We start from the raw sequence: 24,837 nt of genomic DNA, 5'->3' as shown, positions 1-24,837 counted from the left end.
ACACTGGGTTGTCCGTGTGTGAGTGCATGTGCAAGGCTTTTGCTTTCCTTCTACTGTTTCACCAGGCTGAACTGTTGGGAATTGGGCCATGTATCATGTCCAACAGCCAACTACTCAAAATATGCAAGTTATCTTTCTCAAAACAAAACCTATGAAAAGTTCTTAATGACCCTGAAGGTTTTAAATATGTACTTCAAGACAACAAGGGAGGTTGTTGTGCATGTGTTCCTGGGGGTTTAACATGCTTACTTTATCCACATTAGCTAAGCCCCAGCCCACCACCTGGCCTTTGGAAACAATGTATACAACAACCCTGATGTATACAATATTCACTTAGTGTATCACACCAACATCATATTTAGATGGAGTTAGTATTGGTAAAGGATTCTGAGATACCATAACAAACCTTGATGATTGATGATGGTGTTGTTAAATCCTCAGACAACACTCATTCACCACTTCACCCTTACTCTTATTATCCAACCACCCATCCACCCCTCCTTCCCGAGAGGGGATGTTCCATGATAAGAAATAAAAGTCCCCCTCAAACCTTAAACGATTAGTCCCCTGCCCACCCCACCCTGATCCAGTCATGAAGCCCCACCTATTGGAAACAAGCTCACCTTTACTCGTGTGTGTGTGAGAAAGAGGCTAAAAATTAAAGAGGGCAAGAGGTTCTGAGGTGATTAAAAGGTGAGCATGCACTAATTTAAAGAGAGTACCCGAGAGAGAAAACAAGATCAAATGATCAAGACATCTATCTAAATAACATATTTGTCCAGCCCTGTGTCAAGCAGTATTATAACGGGTGCGCTTGATTTTGTTTGTCAAGCACAATAACATCAACACAATGCAATCTGTGACACTCAAACTCATTAATCAAGAGGATGACCCTGAGCATGACGCCTGGGAAAAGTGAAGACATTGCTGGCTTTTGACTAAATGCTACTCGCACATGCAAACATAGCATGCATCTATAGAAAACACTATGTGTGCATACTACTAATAATGTATGCAGTTAGAAGCATGCTCTGAAACAAATGCTAGTGAACCATGGGTGTATCAAGCCCTATTTATTTTTTCATATTTTAAATCTAAATTTGTAATTTCTCTTTCTAAAACCCACTAGAGGACACCATTTAAAAGCATATTTTCAAAAATGTATTCTGGAGTAACATGCCCCCAGACCCCCCTAGTTTTGCTGGGTCACAGGAAAAATAATACGTTTTATCTAGGGGCTTAGCCCCCCCAAAAGTGGGAACCTAGATTCGCCCCTGTAATGAACTGTGAATTATCTGATTCTCTAAGTGGCTTAGCTTAAATTACCAATGAATATACATGCTTGGAGCTAAGAGTGCATCTGGTAAAGAACTCTTTTGCATTACCTCAGTGTCAGGGCCGGCGTTTGCTATAGGCAAACTTGGCAGCCGCCTAGGGCGCCATGAAGAGGGGGGCGCCAAATACCGAAGTGCGTCCATTAATTAACTGTCCCGCACCACCAGCAGAGGGCGCCGAGGCGGGGTGGGGGGGCGTCTCCCGGGGGAGGGGGGGGGGGGGGGGGGGGCGAAAGGTGCTTGCGCCGGCCCTGCAGGCTAGCTCTCTTTCCTGCTGGTCTTTTCTCACTCCTTCGTTTTCTCTGAATGTCTGAATAAATCTCTAATAAATATTTCCTTTCTCATCCATCTCCTTCCATATTTACAAGGCTGAGGTTTCACTTTACACATTTATTTGAAAAAGAAATTATAAACAGACATGCTTGAAAAATGACTAAAAACAGAGGCAATATTACATCAAGACATCTCACCTGTATCAATTGTAACAGAACAACCATTATGTGAAGCTAGTGTACTATTATATTTGAAATGTTGTGAACACATACATTTAGCTTAAAGGGGCATTTTGGTGTGAAACATTATTAGCTCATAAAAAGCACAACTGAGCTTTGACATCGCAGACACCAGTTCTAGGTTCCCCGATGCCCTCGGTAGGTGCGAATCTTGCGGCTGAGGTTACGAGCTAGTCTGTCTACCGCACTGCCAATGTGTCCCATCTCCTTGCTGGTGGCCAGGCCTTCGATGTTGCCGCTGTACCACAGTACCCAACCCCAGAGGGACATGACCACCAGCAATGCTCCCGTGTACACCAGCAGGTCACCAAAGTCCTGGCCCTGGATCTCCAGAGGGACAAACACTCCCACCAGCAGGGCGGCTCCACCGAGTAGATCCATCATCACAGCAAATGCCAGAGCCAGCTTACAGTGGGACAGGCCCTCACACGCAACCATGGTCACCTGGAAAGAGAGCACTGATCAGAGGGGCCTTCCGAGATGGCTTAATGGCTATATACAGCCTTTTAAAATATCGATTTAATTTAAAGCACGGAAACATCTGTACATCTATAACTTGAAATTATATTGTGTATCTACAAGTCTATCACAAACTATTGATGCTGTATGCTGTGTTCAAAACAAATGGTCCCAGCAAAAATAATATTTATAGCAAAATACAATATAATAAATGTTTTCTCTAAGCTTACAACGCATAATTAGCTCAGGGTCGCATAGTAGCCTACACACGAAAACGAACCTTTAATCACGAAACCACAATCAGGCCACAGTTCGAGCCTTTGAGTAAGATATCGGTCTATAAACATTTTCTGTAAAGGTTGCAGTTCACCTGTCCATAGTTTGGCATGTTGCTAAAGCATACGTTGATTTAAAATTCGACTTAACTGTAACTCACAGATCAATGTTTTTAAAGCCTTAAATCGTGCTTCATCGAGACGTCAGCGGAGTTTTCCACAACTTCGTGAGGTAGCTTACTCTTCGTGCTTCCGGACCCACCTGTAGCCCCATTCCGGAAAGGTGTTTTCACTCATATTTTCACAGATCTAAATAGACATCGGAATGGTGTAAACAGATAGCCTATTGCTGATCATCACGCACCAACTCGCCAAACTGCGTGAAAAAGATAAGTAGCTTAGGGAATAAAACAACTTTATTCGATTTGTTGCAATACAGAGCCCCACCCACAAGTTTAGGTTAAAACTGAAAAAAGTCTTTAAAAGTAGAGAACGCGTCTACAAATGCGCCTGCGTGACAATTAAGCTGTCCTTCAAATTTACCAGCTGGAATGAGCTAATTACGGTTCTAGTTCGGCGACATAAGATTTTCACAACGCCATTGAGGTAGGCAAACGTGGACAGCTATATTACGGTTGTATAACGGAATATTACAGCTTTACAGAGTGATGTAAAAATATGCATCCCACATCAGCATATGGTTGGGTTTGAGCTACAGTAGGTCAATCTCGCGACTGACGACTCATTGTGTCGATTTAATTTCCATATCGTTTGTATTATAGAAATGCAAGTATGAATCCCTCAAACACGCAGAATCCAAGTACAACAGGTAACTTAGTCATTATTATTATCAATGGCACTGTCAGCCAAAGAACGAAATAACTAACATGTCAATCGATAACTCCATCTTTCCATCCATTTCATGACAGTGTTATTAGCCATTTCATATCTTTCCCTCTGCAGAAGGTGGAGGCCTCTATGTTAATGATTACGAGGTGTCCTTCCCTTTTGGTGAGAACGTTGAAAGACCTCAGCCCGTCTATTTCAACCAAAGTGAACCAATTTTGGAAGGTAATTCATGGCCCAACAAGCCCAACACCCATCCATATTTGATAGGTTATCTGTCTTATTTTTATTCCAATCTTTATCTTGAATTCGGTGTTAATCAGTCAACTTTAGTACAGCTGTTACCAACCAATGATGTCCCTTACGGCTTCACAACATTTTGAAAATAACATTTGTAGTCTTACTTCTCCCGTCTCTATCCTCTACTCCTCTTCAGTGCACATGTGTATCTGCTCATCTCTCTCTTCTACTCACCCCTCTCTTCCACTGACACTTCTATCCCAGAACCTGGGTGTGAGGCCCCCACCTCCTCATACAGCCCCTTCATCTTGATCTCTAATCTGCGGACACACCTGTACGTGACTCTGGAGAAGAACACCTGGCTGCAGAAACGCATCCTGGATCTGGAGGAGGAACGGAACTTCCTGCGCTGTCAGCTAGACCGCTTTATCTCCTCCATGAGGAACAACGAGAGCAATGGTGGGCTGTGTGTTTGTGTGCGTGTGTGTGTGTGTGTAGCCTACTAATGCTGCATCTGTTCTACTTTGACAGACTGGGGAGCTGAGTCTCAGCATGCCGTCCCAGTGAAGCTCCAGGCAGCCAGGTCACCTTCCCCTCCTCCCTCACCCATGACCACCAGGTCTGGAAAGATGCACAAACTCCACCAGAGCCAGCCCCTCACTCGGGGCAGGAACATTCCCGGTGAGTTGGTGTCAAGAGTCTTATAGAAGATGGAACTTATTTAGTAAGCAGGATTTACAGAAGCAAGTGGACTTCTAGTATGTTTCATGTCTAGACTATGAATGCTTGGACTCTTTAATAACATGTATTACACTTTGCAGTTTCTATACATGGTTCAAAAAGGTGTCAGGAAAAGTTATTCTATTGCAGAAGATGTACAGCAGAAAGGACCCCTGTGCATCTTTTTTGGTTATCCAGCTGAATGCATGTTCTGAAGGTGTTCCCATCTTAACATAGTCAAACAGGAGGTGCGGATGGTGGAGAAATACTTTGAAGAAGACGGCTACCTGGAGGAAGAGGAGCTGGTTTCAGACGAGGATGATTCATCAGAGGACCAGAGGTCGAAGAGGAAGGCAAGAGGAGGAGGAGGCAGGGTGGTTGGCGAAGAACCCAGGATGAAGATGAGGAGGGTTATCAGGATCACCCATGGAAGGGAGAGGCAGAGAGGTGAGCAGAGAACTTAAAAACAGTGCTATACTTAATTACAGCACGTGCTAATACAGTTCACACTGTTCCCAAAATAAACTCTTTGTTTATATTAGAATCTGCTTCACTCTTAAACCCCACCATAACTGTCCCTCCCTCCACAGTGAAAGACCCTGATGGTGTACTCCTTCGCTACCAGAAGATCCTCCACACCTACCAACGTCTAAGATCCATGTCCAAGGCATTTCAGAGCCACGGAGTGGACCGCAACACCATGGCATCCACCTCCCCCATCGCAGAGATGCTCCTGGTGTCCCCCCAGAAGGTAGCTGAGGTTGGGGAGTTTGACTCCTCCAAGGAAAAGCTGCTGGACTACGCCCGGCGCTGCTACAAAGCCCTGGACGAGGAGACCCACAACAAGGTCCAGGCCTTGAAGAAGACCCACCTGCTTCTTCCCATCTCCTACAGGTTCCGAAACTGACCTTTCAAAACAAACGATAGAGAAAGAGTTGAGATGAAAGGGGAAAAGAGATTATGTTATTTAGTTTGAAAACTATGAGAGAGAAAAGAGTAAATGTATTTGTAACAGACAGCAAGAAGTAATTTTGTTTCTACCTCAGCACTTTAAGTTATTGTTTTGAATATGTTTTGATTTCAATCCACTGTTCTGGATGGAGTTAAGTTGCATAATTTGCTTTGTTTTGTTTGATGGCAGGATTGCTAGACACATAAGCTCCAATCAAAGCAATAAAGCACTTTCTAGTGAATATAACTTCTTATGTGTTATTTTCATATTAGTTGCATACGTACAAGCTACCCAGACAGCTGCTGGGGTGACCGAGTTTCTCTAACGAGTCACTAAACATCCATACGCTTAGTAGGCTCTACCCGCCTTTGTAAAATAGAGGTAAGACTAACAATAAAAATCACCCCAAGTTTCTCATATTACTATGGTGTCTAGCAGGATGGTGACAGAACTATAGTATAGTATAAGAGGTTGATGCAGTGTTTCCAGTAGTATTTCATGCAGCTAGGCTTCTTTCTGCTCATTCAAGAAATGCATCATAACGTTATCATAATTGTAGACTACTTGTATAGGTAATTAAGCGTTGACCCCTGCATTTGTTGACTGAGCTAACGATAGAAGTCTCAACCACGCAATGGTTTGTAATTCATGCAAGGTCTGACAGTGATCTTGGAGAGGAAACACTATCTATAAAGGCCAAATTATGACGATGGGGCGTTCAGAGACTTTTCACCTTCCAAAGAAACCAATCACATTTGGATTTCTACGGAAGTTGTAAACGTGCCTCACTTGGATGACAGGGACGCTTAGCCAGTTGAAACCCCAAAAGGAATAAGAATAACCAATCGTGTGCAGGGAAGGCGGGCCTCCGAGCCATGGGGGAAACAGCGGAGGAGGTGTTCCTGGTGGCCATCTTGAATGTGCGGAGTGATTGTTTAGCGAAAAGAATTAATAACAAATTGGGAATAACGTGAAGATTTGGGAAATTAAGATTTATAAGAGTGGGGCATCTAGAAAAAGAAAAGTTAACTCGGAAACTCCAGGTAAATTACCCACACACTAAAAGAAAACTATTTGAAATGTACCCTTTCCTTTCAAATTGCTTCCACATCTAAGCTAAGCGCCTATAGCCGGTGGCAACCGAGACCCCTATCGACATGGTTTAGTCTGCTATTAGAATGGGTTTTAATAGACATTTATAGTTAAGTGCAATAATGCATCGAAATAATATACTTTTGGTTCATTGTTGATCAGGCAGAGTTATTGCAAATTATACTTATGATCAAATAGAACCTAATGATCAAAGCTAGCTTGGTGGTCGCATCATTGTTTATAAACATTTCATATAGCTCATATAGCCTAATGGTTACTTTCGGTTCACGGATCATTTCGATTTTTCAGAGTAGATAGATCCTAGTTGGCAATCTTGATCTGGAAGTAGCCTAACGTCTGAAACATTTCTACCCGTGCATGTATTCCATTGACGGACGCTCAAAACTCGCTTAGCAAGCCTTGAGTGAGGGTAGCTGCATTTAGGTAGGGGGGCCCTGCAACGTGTTAAAGTCTAGATGGCAAAAGTGATGTTCCGGCTGTTTAGGTGACCTGCCCTTGCTTGTGTGCAGCTGAAGTGATGCCCCATAAAGTTACCTGCCGCGCGTGTTACATTGTTGCACATGCTGCTGTTACAAAGTATCGGTAACGTTCTAAACTCCACAACGCTTCAGGTGTTGACAGGACACCAGTATCACGTTCGCTACAAGCGTGTGCTCGCATTCCCTGACATTAAATCAAGACTGTCACCTAAAAAACGATATATTCAAAGTCAAATTAAGTTCACAACAATGTGTTCTACAGTGTATTCTAAGGTGATGTTGGATTGTATGTTTTGTTTGAATGGTTTTTATTCAGTTGCATGCATTCAATCACGCCTCACTTAATATTCTGCATATGAAAGGCCAATGGAAGTTAAATGTGTGCCCGTGTGTGTAGAGTAAATGCTACTTTCTCTAACGACTAACTACAGGTTTGTAATTAGAGGGTTGACAGTGACACTCGGTGAACTAATGTAAAAACCATGTACCCTGTTTCTGTTTACGAACAGCTGCTTGAACAGTTGCCCCAGGTGGCAGAAGTAGCGAAGCCACTGTCTTAACTTTTAGCTTTAGTTAACTCCACCATTTTTTAATTGGTTTCCGATGGGAACAAAAAGCAATGTTGCTACTGAGCTTGTCTGCACCCATTAGCCTATACAAACACTTGTTTCCTAATTCTCCCTATGTCGATTGTTGTTGTTTTTGTTTGTTACCGTTTTCAGCCCCAGTGGAAGAAGGCATGAAGACAGTATCCTAGTCAACAGTCATGGCTGACAAAAGAAAACTACAAGGTGAGGATGACATTCCTTCCATGTTCTCTTGCTGTTGGATTGCAACATTGTCACTATGTCTCAACCAAAACCCTCCAGTGTCTTACTCAATTATTACACTGTTTAATTAAGGAGATAACCCTAACTCATAGCCCGAGGCTGAAGGCCTGCAGCCAAACTCAACTCACGAGAAAGGCCCACATTGTTATAGACCTATCTAACTCTGACATTGTGCCAGGCTTCGAACCATGCAACCCTCCCACCCGTCAAGCCTGTTCTCATAGCACTGCAGTTTGAACCAGGTTTGGGTTGGTGCATGCACACAGGCCTGCTTACACGCACGCCTAGCTTTTACAACATGCATGTTTGATGAGCTGTCAGCCACGTTTGTTGTGGAAGGTGCGGAGCGGGGTGAGAGCTCCGCGTTTCGGCCCGTGCATTTAGCCCTCGCTCGGGGACACCTTCAGACAGATCTCAGCCACACCTCCTTCCCCCAGCGCTGATTGCTATGTTCTTTGCCTCCCTCAGGTGAAATAGATCGATGTTTGAAAAAAGTAACGGAAGGCGTAGAGCAGTTCGAGGACATTTGGCAAAAGGTGAGAACCAGTTTATGTCCTGTTTTGAGGACCACAGAGGTACTCCTGTTAAAAGTGAACTTCAGTCTGGGACTGTTCCCTTGTTTCCGAACAGTGTTTCTTGAACGCCCCACCATTGATGGTCCACCACATTATTCAACATTTATAAATAATTACATAAGCAGGAAGCCTTTAATATTGCAAAAGGGTTGTTTGTTGTTTTGTTCTGCGCTCGGGGAACAGTATGGAACGGAAACATTTTGTACTTGTGCTGTATCACAATACGTTAGACTACAGAAATGGAATATGTACACATCTTATTCATTCATGGTGATTGTATGTGCTGAAGTGTGATTTATCACCAGAGCTTGTATTGTATTGAACGTTTTATTTCCTGTGTGAAAATAACAGCTACATAATGCAGCCAACGCTAACCAGAAGGAGAAGTATGAGGCCGACCTTAAGAAAGAAATTAAAAAACTACAGGTGAGATATTGACATCTGATCTTTGAGTGTGTGAGAAACATCATGACGGTCAGCCATCCTTAAGCAAGCGTCTTTTTGTGTCAGCAGCAGTATATGCATGCTCATGTGAGTGTTCAGATGCGTGTTTGTTACCATGTGGACCAAACTTACCCCAAGCCAAGCTTGGGTATGTACGCCTGCACGCCGTACTTGACCGCACAGGGCGAGTCCCTGCTTGCTAAACAAAGTTACCTCATGTCCCTCTCCTTTATTTCTCTCCGTTCCTCCCTCTCTCTGCTGCCGTCCTGTACTTGCTCCTCAGCGTCTTCGAGACCAGATCAAGACGTGGGTAGCATCCAACGAGATCAAAGACAAAAGACAGCTCGTGGAAAACCGCAAACTCATAGAAACGGTGAGTTGAGAACAGCGCGCACACGCGCCCCTTCCCCAGTCACCCGTCACACACTGAAAAGGGTGTACGTAGAGAGGGACATCTGTGCGGAGCGAGCGAACGAAAGCCATGGAGGCCTTTGATGAGGTTACTGAGAGAGTTTCTATGCTGCCAGCTGTTCGCACAAAGACGGGAGGACGTCTCCGCCCACACGCTCTCATCGTCAAGTCATTTTGTCATTCAAGGCTGTAGGCAGTCATCAGGGTTTCAGAATGACCCAGGATTAGGCATGAGGCGAGTGCTGGGCGTTGAAACATTGTACTGTGTGCATGTGTGTGTGGCGGTCCTCCATGGTTCTTGTAGAGTATGTGCTGACCACCTGTCAATAGAAAGAGAGATGATCAATGCAATGATCGTGCTGTGATGATGCGACGACCCTGGAATAGCCATGTGCCAGATATCTGGCTCTGATTGTGAATTGTTCAGCATTCTCAAATTGAGCAATTTCTTACTTGCATTATAAACAATGTTGATAGGTATAGTAGCTTATAAATGTCAGGACTTCTTTATTACAGTTGTAGATTATTCTGACATCTTTAGAGAGGTTGTTAGGGATTGTAAAGGGGAGAAAGACCAAGGAACTCCAATGGACCAGTACCAGTACTTGTGACAAATGGCACTAAACTAACCTTGAAAGTTAAACTCTTTCATTCTTGCAAACTGCTCATCCAAACAATACACTTGGAATTTCAACGTTATGCCATGTCCGGTTTTCTACATAATACAGCCACAGAGATTCCTGCATGTATAGTTTAAACCTACCGTGGCCATTCATCACACCAGCATTTGATGGCTTTATCATGACATACAGTACCTCCCACATGTCCACTAGTTGCGTTCTGGCTTCACCAGGTGGTGACCTGTAGCAGTAATGCATGAGGTCCTCCCCCTGTTTCTCCACAGCAAATGGAGCGGTTTAAGATCGTGGAGCGGGAGACCAAGACCAAGGCCTACTCTAAAGAAGGCCTGGGCCTGGCCCAGAAGGTAGACCCAGCCCAGAAGGAGAAGGAGGAGGTCGGACAGTGGCTAACGGTGAGGGTCTCAGAGATATGACTGTGTATGTGCATTTCTCCTCTCTCTCTTTACATCTTTTAATGTCTCTCTCTCCATCTCGCCCCTCTCTCAGAACACGATAGACACCCTGAACATGCAGGTGGATCAGTTTGAGAGTGAAGTCGAGTCCTTATCAGTCCAAACACGCAAGAAGAAAGGAGACAAAGAGGTCGGTGTGCTTCTGCTTCGTTCCTCCTATCCCTCTCCTCTCCTGTGTCCTCTATCCCTCTCCTCTTTTGTCCTTAACTCTCCCCTCCTCTCCTCCCCTAACCACCTCTCTAGCTCCCCTCTCTCTGTCCTTTGTTCTTAAAGATTGACCTATTATCCAGGACCTCTCCTCTATGCCTAAGTAGGACTATTTGTTCTCCAGAGAGACTGCTGTGGTGGCAGGACTGCATTTAGTCCTAATGTAAAGCAGCTTCAGCCATTAACATTTTACTGGCTCTTCACATGGACCCAGACCGTGACCGATGTTAGACCAGGCATGCCTTTTAGTGTTGCTAAATTTGATCACCAGAGTCACATGTATTCAACCAAGTGATCCATGAAATAACATATATGTTCCTGCTCCCTTCCAACCACTCCCAACCCACATGTACATCCACCCCTGCACACGCACACACACACATTATACACACATGCATTATGCACACAAACACTTGGCGAAAACTTTGTGCTCAACGACACGCACGCAACCGTACACGCTCAACACACACACATGCCCGCACACACAATTGCACCCACACTGTTCCAGAAACAGGATCGAATTGAGGAGCTGAAGCGTTTCATCGAGAAGCACAGGTACCACATCCGGATGCTGGAGACCATCCTACGCATGCTGGACAACGACTCAGTCCAAGTGGACTCCATCCGCAAGATCAAGGACGATGTGGAGTACTACATGGACTCCTCCCAGGACCCAGACTTTGAGGAGAACGAGTTCCTCTACGACGACCTGGACCTGGACGACCTCCGTAAGTGGGCTTTTGTTTGACGGTCTACATACGTTCTGTCTGGTGTTAGTCTATTGATCATCTCAAATGTAGCGATAGCGTTAAAATGTCGATTCATTACATCTTCCATTGTGATACTGTGTGTGCTGACCTTGTGTTCTATCTGCCCCTACTTACTCTCTCTTTGTATGCCAACTTTTGTTTTTACGTAGCTACCTCTCCCTCTGTCTCCCCCCCACCATCTCTCGTCTCTCTAGCCCAGACGCTGGCGGCCTCCCCTCCCCCGGGGAACTCTCACCTGGAGGATGAGATTTTCCAGCTCTCCAGCATCACGCCCACCTCCACCACCTCCTCCTCACCCATCCCCCCCTCCCCTGCCACTTGCACTACGGTAAAGGAACACACAAGACACACGGAAGCACCCCTTGCACGCGCGCATACGAGCACCAACACGCCTACTTCCACCACCTTCTTTCTTCTCACCTATCCTCCCCCTCACTCGTTGCGGGCACCATGCTGAGGAATACTTTCTTACACTCTCTGTCACAATCTATAGGGAGCTCCTCATAGGGGAATGAAACGATGTAGCAAGGAAAGATTCTACACCGCCACCCACTCACAGTCTGTAGAGAGATGAAGCTGGGTCTCGTAATGGATACAAGATGTTCTTAACATCTCAGATCTGTAGAATTAAGAGGACGGGTGGTGATGGGGAGGGGGTGGCACTGTGGGAGGAAAGAAAGGGGGTGGAGGGTGGAGGAGAAGTAGAGAGAAAATAAAGGGGGGAGGGGATATGACGTCTGGTTTCAGTTGGCATGAGGCTGTAGACCACTATTTTCTATATTGACACGTCAACAATGGAACACATGTCATTGGACAATCCGCTAATTTGATGTTTTTCCCCACATGCGTGTCTTCTGTACGCACGTTTTCAGGAGAACTCTGAGGATGACAAGAAAAGGGGGCGTTCGACAGACAGCGAAGTCAGTCAGGTGAGGCGGTCGTCCACACAGAGTGCTCTCCGTGTTCGATGTTGTCGGTCTGCAAACATTAACTTACGTTAATGGCCTGATTCTTCTTTCCAACGCGAGGTAAATACTTGTTTTCCCGTTTCCCGTTCTGTTTCAGTCTCCTGTCAAGAACGGCAACCCTTCCTCATCGTTATCCTCCTCTTCCTCCTCCTCCTCCTCGTCATGCTCTTCCTCCGGAGCCTCCTCGTCCTCAATGGTCTCTATGGCGACCATGGCAGGGGGCGGTGGCGGTGGTACAGGGTCCATCACCGGGGGCAACAGTCTCCTAGGAAGCATGGGGGGTCTCCTCTCCAACGCTGGCAGCTATAGCAACGCTACGCAGCAGCACGCTCAACAGGCGTCTCTGCCGCAGCACCAAACCCAGGCCAAGAACTCTCTCTCCTCCTCTTCCTCCTCCTCTTCCATGGCCCCCTCCAACAGCAACCCCTGCCCTTCAAACAGCATCCTCCTCCCCTCCTCGATGGCATCCTCACCCCCCAACGCCAGCACCCCCAGCCCCCTCACACCCAGCTCCCAGCCCCAAGCCCCGTCGCCGGCCTCCAGCCTCAGCCTAGGTTTGGGCCTGAGCATGGGGAAAGGAGGGGCCATGTCGAGCTCCTCTGGCCCCAACCACATGTCCGGTCTGGGCCTGTCGGGGATGCCGGCGTCCCTGGGCTCTATGGCCGGCCTTCTGCCAGGCTCCACGCCTTATGCCCAGGCAGCCGCCTCGGGGCCTATGGGCAGCAACATGGCCGGGGCCATCGGCAGCGGCTCCTCCTCCAACTCCGCCTCCAACTCCGCCTCCAGCACCATGGGACCGTTTGGCGGGAACATGCTCAGCGGAGGCTCGTCGTCCTCCACCGGCCTGCTGGGCTCAGCGCCGGGTATGGTGGGCATGGGCGGGGGGATGCTGGGCCTAGGGTCAGGGCCCCTGGTGCAGGGCCCGCCCCTGGTGGCCCCCAGCCCTGTTGGAGGGGGCTTGGCGCCCGGTGGCAGTTTGGGGGTCATCGGGAGCAACAGCAGCTCAGGGTTGATGGCGCCAGGCAGTGGAATCGGGGGAGGGAGTTTGGGGCTCCCCAGACCACCAAGTGGACAGAAACAAAATGGTAGCACTAGTGAGTGTCAAGTTACTACTTACTAAATGTGGAGATCGTTTATAATCTACATTTCTCGTTATTGTTGTGTAGGAATGCACAGGAAAATTGAATTGTCATGTAGCACATGGTGATGTTTTACAAAATGACAAAAGTCTGTTATTTCCTCCTCCCTCTCCAGGTTATAGTGCTATCGTAGCAGACAGCACACCAGATTCCGCCCTTAACAGTGCCAGCCAATCACAAAGCAGCCAAGCCTTGTCTATGAACTCCACAGCCAATCAGCCGTGAGTAGTCCCAACAAATTACAAAAATCGAAATATACCCTATGCTGGGATGCAACATGAGAGGAGTCAGTTGGCTGAGCGGTTAGGGAATCTGGCTATTAATCCGAAAGTTGCCGGTTCAATTCCTGGCCGTGTCAAAATGACATTGTGTCCTTGGGCAAGGCACTTCACCCTACTTGCCTCGGGGGAAGAGCGTCTGCTAAATGACTAAATGTACACATATATTCAAATCAGATTCAAACCCACACCAACCCCAGTGCCCCTCCCTCTCTCTCTGTTGCCTCAGGAAAGACAGTGGATCCAGCCTCCTGGGATCCATGACTCTGCCGCCCAGCTCCCCTTCACCCTCTTACAACGACTGCAAAGCAGCAGGGGGAAGCCAACTAAATGGACCGCTCTCCTACAATCAGGCCACTGACAGTATGAAGGTGAGGGGGGAGGATGGTGGAGACCAGGGGACTCTAGAAGGAAAGCAGTTTGAACACTGAAGTTCTGAATTCTAACAAGATGGTTACCCTGACCCTAGTTTATGCTGCTTGTGGATGTATCATCCTCTTCAAACAAACCCATTGCCTGTGTGCCCTTTCCCCCCCAGCCTCAGGAGCCACTGAGCAGCCTCAAGTCCATGGCGGAGCGAGCGGCCCTGGGCTCAGGAATGGAAGGAGAGATGCCCTCTCTGCACCTCGCCACGGGTGAGATAAACCTCTCCACTCGTATCGCTTCAGAATGGTCTGAGGCCTTGACTGACTGCCTTGGTCCTCGACTTCAAATCAGTTTGCTTCAGGGAGCAAGTCTGCCCTCATTGTAATCGTTTATTTTATTCATCCACCCGCTCCACCAACTTCCCCTTCTACCTTCAGACATTTTCCCCAGCACTACGGGCCCCCCGGGGACCTCCATGGCCCCCCAGCCCTCGCTGTCAGAGGTCAGCATCCCCCCGTCACTGGGGGTGTGCCCGCTGGGGCCCGTGCCCCTGTCCAAAGACCAGCAATACCAGCAGGCCATGCAGGAGTCGGCCTGGACGCACATGCCACACCCCTCCGACTCAGAGCGGATCAGGTACCACTTCCTGTTCAGACACCTTGGACAGTTTTGGTGTCTTGGAGAGACAAAATAAATATGACGCTTTTTCCTCCTTCCTTTGTTTTCCTCTCATACCAAGCATACTCTATCAGGTCTATGTGGTGAAAGCTCTTGTCTCCCTGTCGCCCTCTGCAGGCAGTACCTGATGAGGAACCCCTGCCCCACCCTGCCTTTCCACCACCAGGTGCCACCGCCTCACTCAGACTCTGTGGAGTTCTACCAGAGGCTGTCAACAGAGACTCTGTTCTTCATTTTCTACTACCTGGAGGTAAGACTGTGTTTGTGCACGCTTCATGTCACGCGTCATGCTACACGTGTGCTATTTTACCTGAAGGTTATGTTTGTTGACGTTTTCAAAACCTTCTCCTTACTTTGTGTGTGTGTGCGTTCCTCCCCACCAGGGCACCAAGGCCCAATACCTGGCAGCTAAGGCACTGAAGAAGCAGTCGTGGAGGTTCCACACCAAGTATATGATGTGGTTCCAGAGACACGAAGAACCGAAGACCATCACAGATGAATTTGAACAGGTCAGAAACCTCCCGTCTCTTCTCCCCTCCTCCACAGCTTCCTGGCTGGACGGCCCACCGTTCCGACCTGGTGAAGGGGCTTGTTGCTCAACTCCCATTATAGTATGTTGCGTTTACTGCACCCAACTAACCACGGTCTTGCTTCTTATCTCGCAGGGCACCTACATTTACTTTGACTACGAGAAGTGGGGCCAGAGAAAAAAAGAAGGGTTCACGTTCGAGTACAGGTACCTCGAAGACCGGGACCTTCAGTGATGGACACAGAGCAAGGGATGAACGGACAGAAGGAAAAGAAAAGATAGAAGGACTACTGTCGACATTCCTGGATTGAACTCGACCCTCTGGGAAGAGAGATGGATGCACTGCTTCAAGCCCCTGCCCCTTGCAAAGCCACACCCACCACATTGCTAAACAACGCCCACTCCCACTTTGGCCCCTCCTTTTCCTATTTTGTTTTGATTGAAGCTTTTAATCATACTCCTAACTTAACTGGACCCCCTGTTTGTTTTTTGCTAATAAGTAAATCATGACGATAATGTTTTGGTTGTTGTACTGTCGATTTTATATTGTTTTTAAAATTCACGCCTCAACTTACTCTTCACATCCCTGATCATCGTTATAACCAAAGATAATTGGTTGAATCCCTTATACCTGGCAGTGTGTTAGTCCAACAGTAGTGTGTGACATGCACAACATGAGTTAAGTCACGTGAGCCCTTCAGGGTGTGTAGGGTGAGGTGGGGGTGGTCCTAGTTGAGACTGGGTGGAACACTAGGTGAGGGGAGGAATAAGCATTAGCACGCTACATCAAGGGCTTATACAGAAAACACGTCATTGAAGCCTCTGAAACAACCACCTCTCCTCTGGGTATTTGAACTCTAACTTTAAGGACTGACAACTCTGCCATAGACTGCTATTTAGCTATACCCTTCCCCCCCAGTACCTGTCATTAGTTACAATAGGAGCGTGTGTTCCTCAAACCTGTGTGTCCCGGATGGGTGGAGATTTCCATTTTTGTACAATTCTTTTGCCATTGGACCAAAGGTAAAAATTGCCCAAATTACCCGGGTGGTTCAGGGTTGAGAAACATGCACACCTAGTGTGAGCTTATTGCTGTTGTGAACAGCACACCTACACAACACCAGCACTGATGCAGCTTGTCGATAGTGAATGTTTACAGTGGTTCAGTCCAAGCTGATGATCTTACAGTGGCATAACTGCAGACAGCGTCACATCAGCCATCACTTTTCTACCCACGTTTCATAATGTCCTCACTTTTTTTTACCTCTTTTTTTGTTATTCTGATTGCATTGCACTTCCAATTTGAAAGAAACAACTCACTCAGCCAAAGCCACACAGGTAGATCTTTCCTTTACTCAGGAAGTGTTTAATAGATCATTTGTGAGGAAATTTACCAGTAAAGACATCCATACTAGCAGCACAAAAGCCCCTCCCCCCATACCCCAAAAATCTTATTTTAACTGCTCCCCCCACCACCATAAACATCCAATTTCATACGGCTTTTAAATGAAAATCCTCCAATGTTTGGAGTTATATTTTTTGGGTCTTTGTTCTTTTTGTTTGTGTGCCTGTGATTTTTCCAGACAAGAAAAGGCATTTCAGTGGCTAAGAATGAATGAAAACCCCGTTTTGGAAAGGATGTGTCCAAGTGTCAGCTGGGGAGGGGTGTCAGACAGAGCTACTGCAAAGCAAGGCGTCCACGGACAGTTCCGTTCTCCAAACCATTTCCCCCCTTCGGTGGTTGAGCAGCAGGGAAGGGCATTTACCGTCATCCCACAGCTCAAATGTGAAAATCATTTCCCTCATAAAGGTGTTGTACATGTGTTGTTTCCATCCTTCTCATTTGTCATTCGGTTGTCATCTTGACAGCACGTACAATGACACTTGCAAAGTGGAGCCAGGGGGTGGGGGACGGGTCAAAGTAAATATGACATAACCATGAATAAAGGATTGTAAAATATGAATAAAAGAGTTACTTTTCAGAAAAACCTGTGCACGAGATGTTATATTGTGGTTAATATTGACCACTCACTGGAAGGCTTATTGGCATATAACACTGCAATTTTAACAAGCTGCATTATTCTCCCTCCTGGGACAGTAGTTGGCTAGGTTGAATTTCATTATGTTCAATATAGGTAGCAGGAAGGCAAGGCAGTTTCTAGAACACAACACAATCAGAAAAGCTACAGTTACAGTTCTGGTAGTATTTAAAATACACCAGAAGAAAGAAAGTTAACTTGCAGTATTCTAGAACATGCTGGAATGAAAGCTCACGGAACTGCCTGTGTTCTCGAACTCAGCAGCATTCTTATATTCAACTTTGGGCAAGCCTGCAGCTACTGTTGATGGAACTTGTCCCAGAAACCTCCTATTCCTCCTTGAGTACCCAAGTGATGCAAAGTTCTACCGTCACCTCACTGTGGAAGGGTACCATGAATATTACATGTCAGTTGCTTGGGCGGAGGCCTCCCTTTTAGTTGAGGTGTGAATGCATATTAATGCTGCACTCTTTTCTTTCCCTAACAGAATGCAAACAGGCTTTCAGGGCATGTATGAGGAGAGGGGATGGAGATTGGGGGGCGGCATGCTGTTCCTAATGGACACTACCCTGGGCTGGATTTACTATGTTTTCTATCTCTATTTATGGGGACTGTCCAGCCTCCACATACTGTATGTGCATTTTCAAATTTAGTCAACGGTGAAATTGTTCAATTTATGTCCCTTTTATAAAACTGTTAACTCTGGCTGACAAAACCCAACCGCAATTGGCCTTGAGCCAACCAACTCTGCCCTCCCCCTTCTCTCAGAGTTTTAACATTACACAACACAGAATACCACATAAAGCCTGTTTTTGTCCTCTCTCTTTGTCTCTTAGCTAACCTACCTTCGCATCCAGCTCTGACATATGGCAGAAGTATGACATCTGGTTGTTTGTATGTTTATGAGGGAAAAGGCTACCCAGGCTATTTCTCGGATGACTGGTCCTGCGTATACTGCTTGATGACTGGAGTTAACCTGGTCTTGGCTGGCTGGCTGCCTGCAGCTGTTTGGGCTGCCCCCCAGCACTGGGCCTGGGTGGGGCTGAGATGCCACTCTGAGTTGGAGTCGTGGGTTGTTTTTAAGGTGTGTGTGTGTTTGTGTGTGTGTGTGTGTGTGTGTGGAGGATATTATAAACCCAGGCTATGTGTGTGACGCAATACGTTCTGGCCAGAGGTTGCTTTGAGTCATCCTTCTCTGTTGACAGAGTGGAGGTCTGGCATCTCCTCTACAGTGCAGACATGCACAGGCATGGCAACAACGTGTGTGTGTGTGTGTGTGCATGCGTGTGTTTGTGTCGGAGGGTGTGTGTGAAAGTGTGTGTGTGTATCCGCCGGGAGATATAAAGAGGAGGAAGTGACAAGGAAGGGGTCCTTATGTTTCAACGCTGGTCTGTGCACGCGCACGTTACACGTGCACGTTTCACATGCACAGTACACACGCACGTTACACGTTGTCCCGCGGTGATAAGGCCATCTTGGCTTGACCTACATTTCTGTGTTTTGATGCTGATGACTTCCAACTCATTACTGGGAGTGACTATATGTTGGTGAAACATGCATGCTCCTCGCCATACTGCACTCTGAGCAGGGCCATTGGAGAAAGACATTAATGAAGAGGTGTTGATGAATGCTGATTGATTAATAGACTAATGATATTACTTTGAAGACTATTCATTGATCAAATGAAAGTGAGAAGGAAAGGAAAGTAAGACTGTGTGCCTTTTATTCTGTGAGAGCTACGTCTACATCTGGAGAATATGTTTGGTTTTAGATGCGTAGGTCTGGGCTGCGACTTCATCTGTCTGTCTAGCCATCTGGATCATTTGACTGGAAGCTTTTCATGGGAGACCTCAGTTCTTTAAAATACAGATTCATGTGATTCTTATTCTCCTGACACCAAGAAAAATAGATCATTTGGCTAAACATGTCACACAACACAAGTGTTTGGGTTTGGCTTAAAGATAAGTAATTTTAGATAAGTAATTGATGTATTGATCAATGGACCAGCATAAAATAATCGGCATTTGGGACAAATACACCTATGTCTAATAATGGGTCAAAAACCAATGTATTTGTAAACAACAACTAACCTTGCAGTCTACCACATTACGTTAACACACATCAATGGAGATTACCTGTGGACAGGAATTCTAGCTTGAAAGACTAGTCTTTGTTGAAGTGTGTAAAGTCAACAGACACTGACTAGTTTAAATACTATTTATACATGCCCTTGTGCATAGGGGTTAAACTTCCATACCGCCTTTGTAAAGGAATTGTGTACAGAATGGCATATGCTCAGAGACACAGATTGTGCATCATGTTGTCAAAAATAGTTGTGCAACAGAATCTGCTTCTATCTATCACCTCGTGTTGACGTCACTATCTGGAATGATGTGGATGGTGTGTACTGTATGTGTGTGTTTGTGTGTGTGTGTATGTGTGTGTGTGTATGTATGTATGTGTGTGTGTGTGTGTGTGTGAAGGGGTGGTGGTGGGGTGGGGGGTGTACAAGCATCTGCTAATTTCTGACAAATAACATCATTTAAACGGGAATACAGGACCCATGGTTGTCAAGGCAACTGATGACACTGCAGTATGTCTTCGTTTATTGCCCATTGAAGAAAGCATTGGGCTATTGTTCAAGTGGGCAGGCTTTACACCTAGATCTATACGCACATACACTTGGAGCTTATTCACAAATGCATTGAGTTTTAATTCCCTTCATCATTTTTGAGGGTACGTACGTGCATGTATTTTGAGCGCGCAATCTTTGTAGGCTACAACCTTTCGAACCATTTAATTTCTCTCTCTCTGGCATAATCCAATAGTTCAGCGTGGAAAATCATGGGGAATCGTAAACCGTGTCACCGATTGGTAGATAACTCCTCAATTTAACAAATGAAAACCTTGGGCAAGGACCATATTGTCCAATCATTAAATTAACATCATTGGTAGCGGACCTGGGTGAGAGCAATCACTTGCGAATTTCATCAACGCCGTGGAACCTTTTAGAAGCTAAGAGGGAGCACACCCAGTAGCCTATTACAGTCATCGCAACGAGGAAATATTGATATTACTACTTAGATTTATAAACGAGAAGTATATATTTTTATCGCGTTCTCTCACATTTTCTAATGCCCTTTTGTATTATTTCTTCGGAGAAACATCCGTGGACACCGATCAATTTTATCCATACCTGGACTTACAATGAACATGTGTTTAAAATTTAAGTCCATTATCTGATGCTCAAGGATCTGACGTTGGAAATTCAACTACAGCAACCGGTAAATCCACCTTTTAAACACTTTTTGACAAACTGATAAACTGATGCATTTGCTACGCTTAGTATAACTTCAAAGACATTTTCACATCGTTGGTGATTCTGTGGTTCTACTTGGTTTTATAGAAGAGAGAGAAATAAATAAAATAAAATATTGCTTGTTATAACATTATATCTTGTTTGGTTGGAAGTATTGATGTTCTACTGCATAAAGGTTTGCCTGTGACTGTCCAGTGAGGATTTAATTTTTTCCGTAGCCTAATTCCCCAAGATTTGAGATGAGCGCATCCGCATGTGCGCTGCGATCTTTGGTGTCTTCATTGTGTTGTGTCTTGGTGAATGACAAGGCAATATTCTGTTCATCTACACATTGTTTTATTGACATCACTACAGCAATTGATGATCGGCAATATCTTTTTTGTATCTATTAAAAAGAAAAATGGTGACGATGGATCATCTTATCACTGGCCTACGGAATAACCAGCGACACGCAGGTGAGACGTGACTTCATTTTATGTCTGTTTAGTGCTGCAACATCGCCTAATGAAACGCGCACGCAAACAGGTCTCGCTCCTAGACCGCCTCCAGCCTAGCCTTCCACCCAACACTATATACACTCCCATTTTGTATCTGTGTTGTCAGAGAAAAAAAAAAAAAAAAAAAAAAAAAAAAAAAATCAGAGAACATGTACAATTAACCCCTATGAGTAACGGAGCCACCTTCCTCATCATCCACAATCATGACACAGCTGCCATTAGGTCTAACAGTAATTAAGTCGGTGATTAAATAATTCATCCTGTGTGTGTGCTTAGGCCTGCTGCTTCTGCTCCTGCCGGTGAGCGCATTGTCAGCTCATCTGCACCCAATTATAACAGAGACTGTTGCTGTCTGCCCCTGTGCAGTGGCTGCATTGCCTTCCTAAACCAGCATGCTTCAGAGAGACAGAGGAGGATAGGTGGGGTAGGGAGGGGGTGGGGGGGGGTGGGGGGGGAGGGACGACGGCATGGGGGGAGGATGTAGGAGAGGAGCAGCGAGGTGGACAATCATCTGAGTGAGCATGAGCAGCATGGGAGGAGGAGGGCAGATGGAGGGAGGCAGGGAGGGATGGGGAGAGAGAGAGAGGGATCCATGTGAAACACACAGTGGTGACATGGGCGAGCTGGGTGGAACAACAGATGCCGTTGGGAAAAACGCGTGCAGCGGTGCAATGCCCTGTAAAGATGGATACGGGGTAGAGGCTGTGTTTTGATAGTCAACCAGAAGGAACCAAGTAGCTCCATCGTTTTTTTTCTTTCTCACTCTTTCAATGCTGCAGTGCTATTCTGAGAGAGCCTCTCCAGCCCACGCACTGACAGAGAGAATGGGATGGAGGGAGAGAGGAATGGATGGAAGGAGGAGAGATGAGGGGGAAAGGGAACAAGTGTAGTACTAACACAGTCATCCAGTCAGCCAGTCAGCCAGCCAGCCAGCTAGCAAGCCAGCAAGCAAGCCAGGCAGATGAGGAGCTGAGAAGCAGGGTTCTGTGTCTTTAAGACAAGCGAGGCTGTGGAAGGGGCCATGCAGGCATCTGCAGATGCTCACAATGCTGTTTTCCATATGTATCCCAATGACAGAGCATTACACCTCCCCGCTCAGTATTGGCAAGGCCGGGCGCAGCGCTGCAATGTACTACAAAGTGTGTGTGTGTGTGTGTGTGCGCATCTGCCATTGCCTAGAAAGCTCCCTCGCATCAGAGAAGTTCAGCTGTTGTCAGTGGGTTCTTAATTACTGCATCAAGGAAACAGAATGGAAATGCCCGGGGGAGCAGTCCTGTGTTTTAGGGATGGCCGGGTGGGCAGGGCAGGCACCCAGATTTTGGCAGCACAACAGTCCTCTGTTAGGGGTCTGTAACCCATCAATGCCCCCCCCTTCTCTCTCTCTCTCTCTCTCTCTCTCTCTCTCTCTCTCTCTCTCTCTCTCTCTCTCTCTCTCTCTTCCCCACATGCTCACTGAGGCCAACCCCTCCCATTCCTGGCATCACAACCCCCCACTCTCTTCACACACACATCTGTGACCCCCCCTCTGCTCTACTGCTGTAGTCTTCCCCTCAACAATCGTTAGTCTGTCAGGTCATGGACACCCATATGGTCGTTTTCATGGACCATCCCTTCATCTATCTGTATAGTTAATTCTTTTTTGTTGTTGTTGTGGAGGTTAAAACACGCTATCTCTCTCCTTCAGCAGATGCTGATGTGGTGTAAAATCTCTCAGGTGCCTGCTGTGCTTAATGAACATATAGAACAACAACTAACACCACCTCATTATCTGTTCTTTTTCCACAGTGTGAATTAAGCGTTTGTCAGATGGTTCCAGAGGAAGAAGCGTTACCTTAAAGTGGGATCACACACCAGAGGAGCAGTCCTCACCCAGGTGGACGGACAGACCTCGGGGGTGTTCTCTTCCTTCTCTCATCGAAAGGCTGTTTGCTAATTACTCTGAACTCTCCCTGCGTCTTATCCTCCTTTCTTCTTCTTTTTTTCTCCTCATCCAGATTTTTTTAACCTTAATTTGCACTGACTATTTTTTTTCCTCTCTCCCCTTTCTTCCCTCGTTTTGTTTCAAGCGAGACCAAAACCAGTGCCAAATAGACTGTGCCAAGAACAAAGCAAAAAACTGAACTAAAAACAAAACAAGATTTAAAAAAATCTCAAACTCTTTTCACATCCCTCCTCCCCCCCAGGTGTCTGCAGAGCTAGATTCATCTAGAGGTCACAGTGTGTTCCTGTTAGATATCAAAGCCCTTACAGTTTTTGTTTCTCCCTCAACACATACAGACAACGCTCCATTCATCAGTGTTCTACGCAGTAGCTGCTGCTAAGGCTTTCACAAACAGAGAGGACCGCTTTCAATTCAAAGTGCTTTTTAAAAGGAGCAGGTCCGAGAGACGGCTGGTGCTTGCGTAGCGCGGTGCCGAGCGCCGGGAGGAGACTGGTGAGCAGCGATAAATCCTGAACGTGCCCCGCGGCAGAACACCGCACACACGGCTCCTCCGTTGACTGGTCCGCTTGATGGATGAGCAACACAATTCACGTAGAAGGAGATAGATAGACCCGCTGCTACGAACGTTTCTTCCTCCCTTTTGTTTTCCTTTCTTCCTCTACCTCACTCTCTTTCTCTCTCTCTCTGAGGAATCTGTGTAGCATCCCTTCCCTGTGTATAGTGCATGCGATCATGCTACAGTGAACATTCGGAAAAGCCTCTTTTTCCATTTCATTTACAGTGAAAGTATTGTTGCAAATGATAGTCAACTGTTTTGCTCTTCCTTTTTACCCCTCTCAGTACACGGAACATTAACCCTACATATGGCCATGCAGTTTATCTGTGGAAGAGACCGCTCATGAAAACACACATTTATAAGCCATAGTAACACACCAGCCATATAAAAACCAAACACATAAAAATGTATAAAATGCCATCAGTGAAGTGAAGTGTAGACTCAATTTCTTAATGTTTTTTTGTAAACTAAGGTTTTTTTTAAATGTAATTACAATATATAATATTACAGTGATATTATTATATTGTTTTATTTATATCAATTGAGATAATCGAATAGATTACATTCACACTCTATTCTGCTTGCGAAGTGATAGTTTTAGTGTTCACATCATTCAACCTTGTCTTCTGTATTGACGAATGAATCCAGACATTTTCATGTCTGTTCTCTGGGCGGAACCGCCCTGTCCTGCTAGAACTGGGCCCAAGCCCACTTTTGTCCTGTTCTGTTGGGCCAAACTAAACTCAGAACAAAGACACTCGCGCAAAGGCTGCAGACACACATAGAGCCCTTTCTGTCTCCCCTTCTCCTGTCCTCCTTCCATCCCCGAGCCAACCAATCTCCCCTTTTCTCAATCTGTGTTTTTTAACATCTCCGACTGTCTTGAGCCATTTCACTCACCACTTGATTGAAATCTGTTTTTATTTTTGATAGCTCAGTTAGGCATGACCTGTGTTGTCTTTCATGTCTCAAACATAAATGCTGCTTGGTACAGTAACCAGTACCCTCATAGTCCTGACCAGACCTGGTGACGAGTCTTGTCCTACAGACACCTCCCATATATTGCTCTAATCATCCTATTACATTCACTTCTTAGAATTCCCTATTTCACCAACGACAACTCGCTCTACTGATCTGTGATAGTTTATTTGTGAGTGAACAGTAGCGGGATAAAGTAACCCTAGCGTGCTACTAGTAACACATATCGACATAACTAGTGCCAATCTTGTGTCGGCACTACTCCCTAATTAGTTTACAACCTGAAGA

At 46.0% G+C, this 24,837-nt stretch overlaps 3 protein-coding genes across 7 annotated transcripts; 2 read left to right on the top strand and 1 right to left on the bottom strand.

Annotated features, from left to right (window-relative positions):
- Positions 1-1,709: 1,709 nt before the first annotated feature.
- On the bottom strand, positions 1,710-2,874 carry tmem238a (transmembrane protein 238a). 3 transcript variants are annotated; one of them, XM_084696217.1, is made up of 2 exons: positions 2,742-2,874; positions 1,710-2,290 (listed from the first exon to the last, which is right to left on the bottom strand). In XM_084696217.1, exon 2 carries the CDS (start codon positions 2,282-2,284, stop codon positions 1,964-1,966), a length of 321 nt encoding a protein of 106 aa, XP_084552343.1. In that variant the 5' UTR covers positions 2,285-2,290; positions 2,742-2,874; the 3' UTR covers positions 1,710-1,963. The 3 variants fall into 3 exon arrangements, with proteins under 3 accessions (XP_084552343.1, XP_084552344.1, XP_084552345.1); XM_084696218.1 differs by having other exon boundaries at positions 2,732-2,830; XM_084696219.1 differs by lacking the exon at positions 2,742-2,874 and adding an exon at positions 2,586-2,725.
- A 179-nt stretch (positions 2,875-3,053) lies between these two features.
- On the top strand, positions 3,054-5,584 carry ccdc106b (coiled-coil domain containing 106b). Its single transcript, XM_084696216.1, has 7 exons — positions 3,054-3,186; positions 3,363-3,409; positions 3,544-3,651; positions 3,931-4,125; positions 4,198-4,347; positions 4,624-4,833; positions 4,977-5,584. The coding sequence occupies exons 2-7, from the start codon at positions 3,373-3,375 to the stop codon at positions 5,291-5,293; spliced, it is 1,017 nt and encodes a 338-aa protein (XP_084552342.1). The 5' UTR covers positions 3,054-3,186; positions 3,363-3,372; the 3' UTR covers positions 5,294-5,584.
- Positions 5,585-6,227: 643 nt separating this feature from the next.
- On the top strand, positions 6,228-17,206 carry cnot3b (CCR4-NOT transcription complex, subunit 3b). 3 transcript variants are annotated; one of them, XM_084696214.1, is made up of 18 exons: positions 6,228-6,381; positions 7,653-7,721; positions 8,229-8,296; positions 8,687-8,761; positions 9,063-9,152; positions 10,095-10,223; positions 10,318-10,413; positions 11,005-11,218; positions 11,410-11,588; positions 12,133-12,189; positions 12,326-13,322; positions 13,483-13,588; positions 13,875-14,016; positions 14,184-14,280; positions 14,449-14,647; positions 14,807-14,939; positions 15,073-15,198; positions 15,355-17,206. In XM_084696214.1, exons 2-18 carry the CDS (start codon positions 7,697-7,699, stop codon positions 15,451-15,453), a joined length of 2,832 nt encoding a protein of 943 aa, XP_084552340.1. In that variant the 5' UTR covers positions 6,228-6,381; positions 7,653-7,696; the 3' UTR covers positions 15,454-17,206. The 3 variants fall into 3 exon arrangements, with proteins under 3 accessions (XP_084552340.1, XP_084552341.1, XP_084552339.1); XM_084696215.1 differs by having other exon boundaries at positions 10,999-11,218; positions 11,455-11,588; XM_084696213.1 differs by having other exon boundaries at positions 10,999-11,218.
- The last annotated feature ends 7,631 nt before the right edge of the window (positions 17,207-24,837 follow it).

This window comes from Hypomesus nipponensis, chromosome 4, assembly GCF_054491055.1.
Source record: "Hypomesus nipponensis isolate SF chromosome 4, ASM5449105v1, whole genome shotgun sequence".
NCBI lineage: Eukaryota > Metazoa > Chordata > Actinopteri > Osmeriformes > Osmeridae > Hypomesus > Hypomesus nipponensis.
Note: the sequence above shows the minus strand (reverse complement) of the source record. Positions and strands in the feature narration are given on the sequence as shown.

What these genes read in the sequence shown, in the direction of transcription:
- tmem238a (XM_084696217.1), bottom strand. Translation starts at nt 2,284, where the DNA reads ATGGTTGCGTGTGAGGGCCTGTCCCACTGTAAGCTGGCTCTGGCATTT.
- ccdc106b (XM_084696216.1), top strand. Translation starts at nt 3,373, where the DNA reads ATGAATCCCTCAAACACGCAGAATCCAAGTACAACAG. An exon ending in GCAGAATCCAAGTACAACAG is followed by an intron (nt 3,410 to 3,543) that starts GTAACTTAGTCA and finishes TTCCCTCTGCAG; the next exon opens with AAGGTGGAGGCCTCTATGTT. An exon ending in TGGAAGGGAGAGGCAGAGAG is followed by an intron (nt 4,834 to 4,976) that starts GTGAGCAGAGAA and finishes CTCCCTCCACAG; the next exon opens with TGAAAGACCCTGATGGTGTA.
- cnot3b (XM_084696213.1), top strand. Translation starts at nt 7,697, where the DNA reads ATGGCTGACAAAAGAAAACTACAAG. An exon ending in TCGAGGACATTTGGCAAAAG is followed by an intron (nt 8,297 to 8,686) that starts GTGAGAACCAGT and finishes TGAAAATAACAG; the next exon opens with CTACATAATGCAGCCAACGC. An exon ending in AGGCCACTGACAGTATGAAG is followed by an intron (nt 14,017 to 14,183) that starts GTGAGGGGGGAG and finishes TTTCCCCCCCAG; the next exon opens with CCTCAGGAGCCACTGAGCAG.